This window comes from Scaptodrosophila lebanonensis, unplaced genomic scaffold, assembly GCF_003285725.1.
Source record: "Scaptodrosophila lebanonensis strain 11010-0011.00,11010-0021.00 unplaced genomic scaffold, SlebRS2 tig00000089-arrow-pilon, whole genome shotgun sequence".
In the NCBI taxonomy this organism is placed as follows: Eukaryota; Metazoa; Arthropoda; class Insecta; order Diptera; family Drosophilidae; genus Scaptodrosophila; species Scaptodrosophila lebanonensis.
Window position 1 is genome coordinate 915,708 of NW_022060565.1, and position 13,909 is coordinate 929,616.

Here is a 13,909-nt window from a genome sequence, read left to right on the forward strand (position 1 = left end):
TGTACATATTTATGTGTGTATGTAGATATTAACATTGAAGCTTGAAGTTTTCACAATGAAATTAAAGCTATCAGTAGATGAATACGCTTTATCAGATTATAAAGTCAGTACACCTATTTATGTACATACGGGTACATTTATATAGTATGTACATATATGTATGTATAAATATTTTTGTGTGTATGAACGGACTGAAATATGTACATATGTACATAGTATGTACATAAATAGCTGGTTTCATTCAGTTGTTCTTTTAAAATGAAAAGTTATATTAGTATTATAGTAGTCCCCGAAACTTTATAATATAATTGTCCTTTGTAATGTTTATACACTATATACCACAACATATTATTCCCCCGGATGTTGATTTTCAGGTCCAACTCCGTACACTCGCTTCCAACATTGGTATGCCATGATCTTTTGACCCAAAACAGTGACAATTAAGCTCATATTGAGGGTGTATGTATTTCACAAATCGCCGATAATAACAAATTTGATTCGAAAAGGAACAAATCAATTTAAAAGTAATAGTGCTATGTATATACATACATACATACATATATAGAGGCATAATTATTTAAAAAAAACAATATCAGCAAAAGTAATGGTATTCTAACACCGTTTCAACAAACAACTATAATTGTGCGCTTTTACTTTTACCATAAATCTATTGTCTTAGAAATTATATAACTTTAAAGTTTAAAGAGCTTCAAAGTATAAGATGTTTCTAGTTTGGCACAATTATTACTTTTTATTGTAATGGGGGGGGATGTACATTTGTTTTCTAAATACTGACAATCAAAGTCTTAGACAATCATCTATTTTAATCGTTGTGTGTTTGTTTTGTGAATAAAGTTATAGATAGGGTCGCATGAGCTTGTACGGCAATTCGAGTATCAACTCCACTGATTGACACTCACCCATCAATTGTCAATTTATTGACATTTAAATGATCCCATTTTCAATTTTTGTGAAACAAAATCTCTTGAGCGCCGTTGGGGGTGGGGGGAGCGTTTATTTCAATTGGATTTTAAGTAGCTGTGGCTCTTTAATATAAATATGCTCTATGTACAAGCACTTACATATACATACATATGTATGTTTGTATGTATTTAAAGGCATATGTATGTATGTATGTATGTATGTAGATGCATGACTCATTGCCACAAACACTTTTAAACGTTGGTATATATGTACGTACATATGTTTGTATGTATGTACATTTGAGCTATTTTGAGTGCAGACTCGGAGCGGCTACAAATCAATTGGCGTTCAATTAAATGCGTCACACGACAACGGCGTTGCATCGCGATAGACGGAACTAAAGTTGTGCAACATCCCCCTAGCCCTTCCTTCCTTCCTTCCTTCCTTTTCACATATGTACATACATAGATACATATGTGTGTATGTATGTATGTACACATGAAGCTCTAATGTTGCCCGCAGGCGGCTTTTGAGTGCAATGTCTGTGCCAAATGGGTTAAGGTAATGCGGGCAGGCCTCCGTCAGCTGTGAGGGAGGAGAGGAGGGGTCGACACACGCTTATACTTAATATATGTATGTATTTATGTATGTATGTATGTAGATATGCATGCTTATAAGGCGCTTGCTCTCTCAATTATTTAATGTACACCAGTTTGTTGTTCTTTTTTTTTGTTTTTTGGTTGCAGGCGCATTTCAATTGTGTCAGCTGCGCACTGTCTCTGTTGTTCTTGTTGTGCTAGACACATGCAGACATTTGTATGTATGTATATAATACATACCTACATACATACAAGGGGAGTTGACTGTTTCGATCCCCTCCGCCAGCAAGCTGCTCTCCATTGTCATTAATTTACCCTTTGGCAACTTCTTCCGTATTTTGTCAAATGGCAATGGATGAATGAATGAATGAATGAACAGCCACAGCCATACGCACAATGCATACACCCATGCATGTCCATATATACATACATACATATATGTATGTATGTACATATGTATGTATGCAATTGTGTACGCATATCTCTCTGCTTATCTGAGTGGCCACAACTTGTTCGTAGCTGTTGCGGCTGCGCTCTATTTGGGGCTCCATTTGCTAACCGCGTTATAAGAATGGGGAAACGTGTTCCCACAGGTAGCAACAAGCATGCACACACACACACACACACAGACAGACACATGCACATGTACATATACATATGTATACACATAAGCACGGCCACAGTTCAGTGCGCTGGATTTGTTTTATGCAAGTGAGAGCTGTGGGTGAGAGAGTGCGTGAGTTTTAAATTCTAGACTCCCTTGCATTTCGTGTGCTTCACCATTAGATTAGAAATGTGCGTACCTCTGATTCATGACAAAATGAACTGTATATATTTATATATTATATTAACACTCGCTATTCTGATAAAATATCAGGGCACAACCGGCAACCACAATCAAGCGATCACAAATCGCATTCGCATTTTCTATTTTTCTCGAACAATTCAGACACTGTCTGGTTTTTAATTGTCCGCACTATCGACTACTTATCTACATACTTGTATATGTATGTATGTACATACGTATATATCAGATCAGGGTTAAGATATTGCAGTGCATTCTTACAAATTTCGGATGTGACGCAGAACAAAATGGAATCACGCTCCCAGCTCTAGTGGGAGTATGTACGATTGTTTTTATACCCTGTACCCGTAGGGTAAAAAGGGTATATTAGGTTTGTGCAAAGTATGTAACATACAGAAGGAAGCATCTCCGACCCCATAAAGTATATATATTCTTGATCAGCATGACGAGAGAAATCGATCTAGACATGTCCGTCCGTCTGTCCGTCTGTCCGTCTGTCCGTCTGTCCGTCCGTCTGGATGAACGCAAGGATCTCGGAAACTATAAAAGCTAGAATAACCAAAGTTGGCATCCAGATTCTCCTAGGTCCGAGTAAGGACGAGTTTATTTTTTTTTTTTTAATTTTCCCCCCCTTCCCCCGCTACAGAATTTCGTCAATAGCGTCCACATTTCAAAAGCTACCTAAACCAAACTTTGCACACATAATTTCTATACAATTATCTACTGTTGTTTAAAATTTTATCAAATTCGGTCAATTCTAAGAAAAGTTATTAGCGAAACAAATTCTCTACAGTACAACCCCCACAAACTGCAGCAACAAGTTCGCTCTTCTTCTTCCTCTTTTTGTTGCTGCTATGGGCGCATATAACTCAGTGACGGAAGTTTACCTGGGTACAGGGTATTACACTGTCGGGCTTGCTCGACTGTAGCGTTCTCTCTTGTTATGTTTGTACTTTGAAGTGCAGGGTCGCAGTTTGGCTGCCGATACAGCTTACATACATACATATGTATGTATGTATGTACGTGTATATATGTATGTATATGGTTGCGTGCCTGTTGTGTGTTGTGTGTTGTGTCGATGGGGAAGAGGGGCTGGCTGGAGACCTCTCCGGCTTGCTCAGCCCATTGCATGTTTACCTTTTTCCCTACCACTTCCATTATTTTCATTGGAAATTTTCATTTCAGTTTTGGTATTGTTTCATTTGTTTTTTATGTAAATGCCCGCTTGCCATTGTTTGTTGTTGTCTTTTCATTGTTGTTCCCAATGTTTTGGTTGGCTTTACGCACTCTCCCAGCCCTCTCGCTCTCTTCAACTCTCTTACGACAACAAGTGTTTGCACTAAAACGCATTTAAAATGTGTGTTTATTGTGTGTGCGTGCCTTAAAAAAACGACTATGAAGTCATAATTAAAAGCGCATTATGGATAACTCGATGACTATTGACAGACCTTCTGAAGAAGTGGCTTCTTTTTGATAAGTTGGCGACAACTTTGTGTAATAAAGTTAGTTAATCAGTTTATATATGTATGCCGTCTTTATCAGAATATTGTTTCAATACCTTCACAAAGCATTTCATCAGTTATTTTCTTTTATGTAACTGACCAATAGGGTAAATATAGTATATATGGGTACATGTACATACATATATGGTATGGGAATCGCAGCAGAAATCACTTTTTTGTAAGACTTCAAAGCACGTCAACAGAAGTGTAGATAATAGATAGTTCCAGACAATCTTTATGGAGTAGCCTTTAATGGTGAATGCGTATGTCTCCTTATCTTTATCTACATACATATGTACATAACCCGTCGCTTCACTAGTTCCTGTCGGCGATTTATTATACTAGTGCATACTATAGATTGTTATTATGGATAAACCTTCGAGTAAATAGTTTAAAACAAAACTTTTTATATAAATGCATTCATATAAAGTACAAATATATTCATACATACATACATACATACATATGTATAAATTAAAGTACACAAAATCTACTCAAGTCCAGTAAATGTACATACATATGTATACATATCGGTATATAGGACACCTAATTCTGTTTTTACACGGTCTTTTCTTACACGATTTTGATATAACACGGTTTGAAAATTAAAAAATTGCATATACATATATTTCTTTAGAGATAAGAAACCAACCACCTATTTTTGCATATGATCAATGTCTGTTTTTACACGGTTGTTTCTGGAACCAATCTACCGTGTAAAAATAGAATTAAATGTATATGTCTGTGTATATTACGTGTATGTATATAAATTATTATTACAACACAGATATGTATCTGCATAGGTATACATACATACATATGTATATATACATACATCCAATCCAAATACACACTTGCATATGTATGTAGGAATGTTTCAGAATGCTTTGGCAAACAATCCTTATCGCTTGAAAAGACTATTTTTATCAGAGAAAATAACCGAACGTGGAAAGTGGGAATGGAATTGATGTTTGCTTTTGGGCTCATTTGACTCGCTGTGCTTCAACTGCATGTGCGTGCGTGCGTGCGTGCGTGCCTCACATGCACACATACAATGTGTGAGTGTGTGTGTGTGTGTGTGAGCATGTATGCATGCATTGTTCACACACACGTCCGCGATCGTTCGCAGCCGGGCTGCCCGCTGTGTCCGCTCTATCGTACGTGCCACCCGCGCCCCGTGCGCGCACGTTCATTCATTTATATATGTATGTATGTATGTATGTATGTGTGCATGTGTGTACGTACACACATACATACATACCCACATAAAAGTAAAGCATAAACCCATTTAATGGCCTGAGATTGGGCTTGCCTGTGGGACTCGCTTTGTGGCAGGTCACCACTCGTTTGCGGTCCGCTTTGATGCTGCATCTGATTGGAATGCAACCTGTCCCTGTCTCCTATAGTTTTTGTGTTCCAACTTCGAGATGGACACGGAAGTTGTAGAGTACCTCTATCTTCATCTTTATAGAAATGTTTTATACCCTGTACCCGAAGGGTACACATGAACACCAAGAACTCTCGAACCATTTGAAATAGGAATGCCAAATTTATTATTTTGACTTTTTGTATCAATAGGCAGAGCTAGGCCTATTATAAACCACATTTTTTTTTTTGATCTGGTCGGAGCAATAACTTCTTATCTCCTCCTTTTTCACAGACTAAAGAAAGAGCCTTTTATTAACGTCGAACTTCTTTTTAAACTTTATTACATCTTAATATATAGTATATAAACATAACTAGCACATACCACACTGACTGAGTGTTAAAATTATAAATATAGCGTGCAAAACATTGTTGAAAAATAATAATCAACATTATTTGAAAAGAATTCTAGCTCTGACTTTGTTATTATAATTTCGATCGCCCGACTCTTAGACAGCATACCCTAATCACTGGCTCATCACGAACTCGCTAACTATTTCTCCTTTTGTTCTTTTTTTACAGCTCTCAGTCCAATGAGCGTCAATTTCTCAAAGATTTCGTTAGCGGCGCTCCGGGTTCGTCGGGTGCACGATTGGCTGCCTGGCTTCAGCCTGAATCACGATTGGATCCGAACAAGTGAGTATGCCATATGGGAGAGTTGTTGAGGTAGGAGACGTGACTAATTGTTTTTAATTACTTTTGTACAGGTGCGAGCTCAATACTATTACCGAACCATTGCGCTATGGATGGCCCACTCAGGTGACGGTCACGATACGCGATCAATATGGCGATGCGGTCCTGGTTCCGGAGCTTAAGGTCGAGATAAAAGCTATACCAACTGGCCCCAGCGGCAATGGGAATATGAAAATGCGACGGGTTTCATGCGCGGACGGTGTCAGTGCTGGTGGCCATCTTGGCGGCGGTGTGGTGCCACCACCACGTTTAAACTACGAGCCAACCACCAAAGAGAAGATGTGCTTCAAGGCCATCACCTTCATGAAGCCCTACACGAATTACTCATTTGAGGAGCTGCGCTACAGCAGTCCCGTCCAGACGCGCACCACCGAAGCGCTATATGCTCAGGACATGGAGGATGGCACATTCAGCGTCCACTGGACTCCCAATTCGGTTGGTGGCTACTGCCTTGCAGTGACCATCGATGGCATACCTCTAGAGGAGGTGTATCGTGTCGAGGTAAAGGAGGGTGTGCTGCCACCACCAGCGCACCGTTGCAGTGCAGCCAAGCGCCCGCAGCCACCGAACAAGCTGCGAAAATTTCAGGCAAGGCATAGCGCCGGCTTGCGCATACGATCACATCCAACGCTGCAGTCCGAACAGGTGGGCGTAGTACGGCTGAGTGGAGTCATTTCATTCATCGATGAAATCGAGAACGATGATGGCATCTGGCTGCGTCTGTCCACCGAGTCTATACGCCAGCACTGTACTATGGGCTGGTACCCGACAGAGGCCTGGTGTCTGCAGTTTAATCAACATTTGGCTAAGACGTTGTTGCATCCGGTCACAGATGCCAGCGCACCCACCATTCCGTCGGCGCTGGCACCCGGCACTAAAGTGCGCCACAAGGCATTGCCAGATAGTGGCGGTGTGGAAACGCCACCAGCAATTGGCTCCACCAGTTCCAGTCCCAATGGCAGTGAGTCACCGTCCAAGCCAAAATCTGCCTCGCCAAGCAAAAAGATTTTCGACTTTACACACGGAAGTGGCACCCCTGGCAGTGGAGCTACCGCACGCCATACAGCTGTCAAATCATCCGACAGCACCTCGACAAATCCGTTCCTGCTTCCATCCAAGTCTACGGAGCTGCTTTCTGATGAGTCGCCGGCGACAATAGCAGTAGCAGCACCTCCAGTACCGGTAGCGGCTACGGCACCCCCAACGCCGCCGTTGCACGGTGAGCTTCTGCACACGCTTCAGCACACCAGCCCCGCCAACCTGGGGTCAGCGATCGCGGGCGTGGTGGGAGGCGGTGCCATCAAGCTGCAGGCATTGCAGAAGTGGTTTAAAGGCGATGCCATCGAAGGTGGACATCCGGCGTCAATTACGGCAGCGACGATGGCTCTAGGATCGCCGCAACATCACCAGCATCAACGCAAGCGCTCCGATGTGGGTGAGCTGGCTTCGGTTTCAGTGCGCGAATTGGTGCGTGCAATGGGTGGGCAGGAACAGGTACAAGCACCACCGCCCCTGCAGCCGCGCGGCAATGGCAACAATCGGTGCAGTCCACTACCAGCAGCCGATATCACTGATGTTACACCCGCCGAACCCGAATTTGACATTTCCTCCATACGGAAGACCAATTATTCAGCCAGCCAGACGGCCGCCTTGCTCTCCACACCTAAACATTCGCCACGGCGAGCACCGCTACGACTTGGCAACTCACCACCGCCACCACCGTTAGAGGTGGACATGCCACAACTTGAAGATGAGTTGGGTCTGCTGCAGATTACAACCACAACGACAGCGGCCAGCGAACAAAGTGAACTATATTTGAGTGAGGTGCCGAAGACGGCGGCCACAACAAGCGGCGGCAGCACCACCACAAACACCACTGGCAGTGCCAGTGCAGACACGGTTGGTCCGCCTGTTTGGCCAGTTCCCAACAAGCGTACCGGAGGAACAATGGGACCAATCAAGCGTGCCATGCCTCCTTCCTTTGCCGAGAGTATACGAGCAGTCTTTGCCGCTTTTCTCTGGCACGAGGGTGTCGTTCATGATGCCATGGCCTGCGCCAGCTTTCTTAAATTCCATCCCAGCCTACCCAAGGAGGGCGCCACTGTGGTGACGCGTCGCGATGCCGGCGATGCACGTCTCCAGCTGTCGCGAGAGCAGAAGGCTCAGCAACGCCACTCCGTGGAGGTGGCCAATGCAGGTCATTATCTGAACATACGACCCTCGACGCTAGAAACATTAACCAAGAGTGGAAACTCGTCGCTGCACAATCGCAGCAAGCACCGGAAGAATCTACAATCGGAGGACGCGGACAAACAGAAGCTGCATGCCTTGCCTGAGGTGGTAACAGTGCTGCCACCGGCATTGCGTTGCCTTGTCTATTTGTGGGAGCAAATCTGTGCGAACTGTGTGCAGATTGTGCAGTCCAATACACTGGAGCGGGAGCGCTTGTTGTCGCCAACAGCGCGTGACTCATGCGCCGATGCCAAAGAGAGCAAAGAGACTGTTGGGCTTGGCGCGGACAAGGAGCTGGGAAAGAAGTCGAAACGCAAAAAGAAAGACGATGGCTCCTGGTGTGAAATTTGCGAGGTATTCCTGCCCATACCGGTGACCTATCACATGCGCATTGCCCATCCCGGCTGCGGAAAGTCGGCTAAGGGCAAGGGATACAACTCAGTGGGCATCTTCTGCGAAGGCTGGGCTGGCAATTGTGGGGAAGGTGGAAAAGGCGCCTCTAGTTGGTTTCTCATGTGCGACGCCTGTCGCGAGAAGTACCTGGCCACCAATAAGAACACGAATAATGTAAATAGTGCCCCGCACGTAACAAATAGCGTAGGTAAGTTCACGTTAATCTTTTTGTTCTCCTCACTATCGTTCTAAGGGCAAGGTCTGAGGGTCAGCAATGAGTAACAGTTGGTAGACAAATGACAGTCCAACTTTTTTGGAGGTCTATTAAGCAAGATGCTGCTTGATTTTTGCAACTGAATTGTGTTTTATGTTCAAGAAAGAAACCAGACTACTTACTGCATGATGTTCCAGAGCCGCTTTACACAAATTGAAATATAATTGATGTAACAAATCAATATCCGATTCAATAAAAAATAAATTCCTTATGAAATTATTATCTATTCACATTTCCTTACACTGCTTTTATACGACTCTATAATCGTGGGCCAATCGCTCCTTCGTTCTTGTTCTCGACTCTTATAGGTAACGAGTTGAATTTGTTTGGTGTGAAGACGACCACATTGATTGCCAATTCCGAGGTCTATACCACAATGCGTGAGAATGCGACCTTCTTACTGGAGCTCTGTTCCAGCGTGTCGAGTCTGCCCAGTGCGCCGCCAGCTGCCGATTCAAAACGATCGCCAAAACAGCCAATGCCAATGCCTGTGGTTATTGAACACCAACACTTCACCGTTGCCGATCTGAACAAGCCGAGCACCAGTCGTGCGGACTCTACGCGCAACAGTCGCATCGGCAATGCACTGCGTATGAGTGGAAAGTTCGGTGGTGGTGTCAGCGGCACTCCCTTCCGAAAAAGCTTCACTGGGACATCAGCTACAGTGATGGGATCGCCGGACAATATGTGGCTGGCACCCGACAGCTTTGCCTGTCTGGAGTGCTTGGGCACAACCGCGCACGAGGATCTTCCATATGAAATGTTCGGTCTGAGCGCCAATGAGCAGGGATACGATCGGGTAAGCTTGGCTTATACCTTGGCATAGAAGTCAATTTAATTCTTGATATTTTGCTTGTCTTGCAGCCTTTGTCGGAGATATCCTATGAATCCTGCGATCCTAACAACTATGAACTGATGTCGGGCTCCATGGCCAATGCACAGGCGGCTTCAAGTGCCACATCAGGCACACTGTCCAAGTTTCATCGCAGCTATTCCATGGGTCAGGGATGGTCAATGACACAGCAACAGCAGCCTGCTATTATGGGCTATAAGGGTGGCAGTGGCGGTGGATGCGTTGGTGCGAGTGGCGTTGCGGTTGGGACTTGTGTGGGCACCGAGGATCCCACCCAACCAAAAGTTATATTTCGGCGCCGGAACAACTCCACCAGTGAGGGTGATGGTTCGCTGTTGATCTGTTATCCCTCGGAACACTTGCGTAGACTCGTGCCGGAGAAAATTTTGGCCAGTGCAGTAGTACAGTCAGCGACGCAGCGTATAGCCGCCGAGTCATGTTCATTGGAAGTGCAACGCCGTGGCAATGCCAATGATAAGCAGCAGCAACAGCAGCAGCACCACCACCAGAAAAATGTGACAATGAGTGGCTTTGAACAGCCAGGTGGGACGAAGGAGCAGAAGGTGCCTCCACTACCGCCACCTCTCAGTCCGGGTGTCACAGCTGCAACGTCAGAGCTGAACCAAGCTCAGCTTAACGCGTTGCTAAGCCGCCCTGCGATGGCGTTCATCACGCAAAAGCACGATCTGGACAAACTGCGCTATGCAATGAAGCGGAGCTTACGCATCGCAGCCTGTCGCATATTTTCCCTGCAGGCTCTTAACTGGTTGCTGCGCTCCGTAACGCAGTGCGTTTGCTTGCACGATCTTATGTGGTGGTTTGTCAGCTCTTTGTCGCTCACCTCTGTCGAGCTGATCGACGGCAAGTACGAAGAAGTAGAACCAGCCCTGGAACATCCCGTCTCTTATACACAAATTAGCGGACGTTTTGCGCATCTCATTACTCAGTCACTTCACGTATTACTGCAGTCGGTGGCGGATCTTACGCTGCACCTACCACTCGGATCGCCGCTGCAACGTGTGGCTATTCAGTGTTTCGGCATTCGGTTTCGTCAGGCCGATCATCAGTTTTTGCACAGCTCGCATGTTTTCGGGAACATCTCGAAAATTCTGTCAAAGTCCGATGAGCAGAACGATGCCATGGCTGTTTCCACGCTGATTGGTGGTTCTGGAGGTGTCGCCCTCAATGTGGGAGAGGCGCACTGCGATGCAGAGCAAAATTTTGCTACCAATGTGGTGCCGACATCGGGGTCGATCGGGGCCGGTGGTGCAGGCGCCAAGGTGCTCTCTTATACAGACCTTAGCGGAATGTTTGAGGTGACTGTCTCTTCGCGTCCAGCCATGGCCGAGTCATTGACAGATAATTCAACGGAAACGTTTTGGGAGAGTGATGAGGAGGATCGAAACAAGTGCAAGATCATTGAAATCTCGATGAGTAAGCTTAATTATGCTTGCAAATTCGTGCTCGTGCACATTGACAACAGTCGCGACATACAAGTGAGTAAATATTTATCTACTGTCCGTATAACTTATCCTCTAACTGCCTTGTCTCTCCCTCTTGAACGTCCTCTCACAGAACAAAGTCCTCAATGTTGTCTTTTATGCGGGCCAATCGTTGGGGGACACCAATCTCATTAAGTCGGTGGATGTGGACCAGAAGGCCTGTTCCTGGATATCAGCCAAAATCAATGACGAGAGCTGCACCCACTTTCGCCTGGAGTTCCATGGACCCGAGAACACATTGCGCGTTCGTCAAATTAAATTGCTTGGGTTCCCTAGCTCGTTGAGTGCCGCTGGCTACTCCTGCGACGATCAAGCGGGCGAGCATCCGGGCATGCCCACGCACAAGCACAACTTGAAACTGGCCCATGCGACACGAATCCAGCAACAGATCTGCGAATCCGAAACCCTGCGCGTATTTCGCCTTATCACCGGCCAGGTCTTTGGCAAGCTGATCAGCAATGTGAGCAATGACACATCGCATCGATTGTCTGCGAGCGGAACCTCCCTCCTCGCGGACTCCCTTGATCTGCGTGAGCACATGGTGGGAATTTTGTTTTCACGCAGCAAACTGTCGCATCTACAGAAACAAGTGATCGTACATATTGTGCACGCGATTAAGAAAGAAGCGCTGCGAGCCAAGGAGGACTGGGATCTGGTTAACTTGGCGCACTTGACGCATGCCTTTAAGGAGCCCCCGGAAAGTCAAGCGGGCGTGGCGAGTCAAACGGGCAACGGTGAGGGCAAGAGCGAGAGTAGCTCTTCGGAGCGTTATCGTGCGCCGGATACCTACTGCTTCGAGATGCTCAGCATGGTGCTAGCGTTGTCCGGGAGCGTGGTGGGACGGTCCTATTTATCGCACCAGCATGGTCTGCTCAAGGACTTACTAAGTCTGCTGCACACCGGCAGTGATCGCGTGCAACGTCAAGTGACAGCCCTACTACGTCGCATTTTGCCAGAAATATCACCGGAGAGCTTTGCTGAGCTACTGGGCGTGCAACGCTTGCCACCGGCGGACTACAATATTGCACATCAGAATGCCAGCGACTTTGATATGAATCGCTTGGGTCTGCTGGATATATTCCTCTCTGTCATTGCCAAGTCTCTGCAGCTGCAGGTGAAAGTGAAAACGTCAGCCAAACCTAATCTTGAAAAGTCGCCAGCCTTTGTACGGCTCTGCAGCTCATTAGACCTAAGCGTGCATCTTCTACGGCCTCGACCGCCAACGGCCCCACTGGAACACCTGCCCTGCGAATCCAGGGATCCATTTCGCTTTGATGCCCCACAAGGCAGTAATGCGCCTTTAAACTACAATAACACTCTAAAAGCGGCACCGAAAAAGGAGTCCAAAAAGAATCTCAATCAACGTTGGTTCCTCAACGGCATAATATCTACAAAGCAAGCGGAGAGCATCATTGCTCTTATTCGCGATCTTGCAAGCGTAAGTTGCTCGACTCTACTCAACTATTGTTTTGTATTAATCTCTTCATTAATTTGCAGGGCAAGCTGAGCGAGAAATGGTCCCAAATCACCAAGGCGGCCATTGCCGAGTCCGTGCTTAATTTGACCCGTTTGGATGAGGTTTTTCGTACGCCCGAGCATTGCACGAAAACAGCCACGCTGTGGCTGGCGCTGGCTAGTTTGTGCGTCCTCGAACGGGATCATGTGGAAAAGCTCTCCTCTGGCCAGTGGTCTAAGGTGTCCGACACAAGGCCGATGTGCAGCAACCATGACGATGGCGAGACAGCAGCCATCATCCAGTGCGAAACGTGCGGCTCGCTATGTGGAGATTGTGATCGTTTCTTACATCTCAATCGCAAGACGCGGACGCATAAGCGTACGGTTAGTAGCTGGATGACCAATTACTGATCAACAATCAGACGGTCACTGTCAGCAATCGCTCATTCAATTCAAGGAATACTGAATACTATAAATTGTTTAACTTTTTCAGGTGTGTAAAGAGGAAGAAGAGGCCATACGCGTGGAGCTGCATGAGTCGTGCGGACGCACCAAGCTCTTCTGGCTGCTCGCCTTGGCCGACTCCAAGACGCTCAAGGCAATGGTGGAGTTTCGGGATGGTAGTCACACGATTATCTCAGGACCCCAGGAGGCAGTGGGCCGCTGTCGTTTTTGTGGCATCACTGGCAACTCGGGTCTGCTGGAAATCGGCAATGTGTGTGCCGATGCACAGTGCCAGGACTATGCAGCCAGTTCATGCCTAAAGACGAAACCCTGTGGCCATGCCTGCGGCGGAGTTGTTGGTGAAAAGAAGTGCCTCCCTTGTTTGCAGCATGTGTGTCATGCACGTGAGAACGAGCTAGCCGAGGAGCTACGCGATCCCAAGCTGACACAAGATGCGGATGATATGTGCATGATATGCTTTGTCGAGGCACTATCATGTGCACCTTCAATACACGTAAGTGTGTTCGAAATCCCAAACTATAGTAGCCATTCTAATGGGATTTTATTTCTTGTAGCTGGAATGCGGTCATGTCTTTCACTTTCACTGCTCTAAGGCGGTGCTGGAGAAACGCTGGAGCGGACCCCGCATCACTTTCGGCTTCTCATTGTGTCCCATTTGCAAGGCGGATATACAGCATCCGTTGCTCGGCGACATTCTGGAGCCCATCAACGGACTTAAGCAGGATGTTAAGCGCAAGGCACTGATGCGGTAAGTCAGAAGCTTAGAAGAGGACTTGCAGCTCAGATT

The 13,909-nt window shown here is 46.1% G+C and overlaps 1 protein-coding gene across 1 annotated transcript in view; it reads left to right on the forward strand.

Moving 5' to 3' along the window:
* Positions 1-13,909, forward strand: part of LOC115627005 (E3 ubiquitin-protein ligase highwire) — a 58,075-nt gene that overhangs the window by 42,915 nt on the left and 1,251 nt on the right. The window contains exons 14-21 of the mRNA XM_030522521.1: positions 5,778-5,891; positions 5,963-8,781; positions 9,156-9,646; positions 9,712-11,196; positions 11,276-12,640; positions 12,700-13,041; positions 13,151-13,615; positions 13,677-13,870. Coding sequence (XP_030378381.1) covers positions 5,778-5,891; positions 5,963-8,781; positions 9,156-9,646; positions 9,712-11,196; positions 11,276-12,640; positions 12,700-13,041; positions 13,151-13,615; positions 13,677-13,870 — 7,275 coding nt within the window. The remainder of the gene's footprint in view (positions 1-5,777; positions 5,892-5,962; positions 8,782-9,155; positions 9,647-9,711; positions 11,197-11,275; positions 12,641-12,699; positions 13,042-13,150; positions 13,616-13,676; positions 13,871-13,909) is intronic.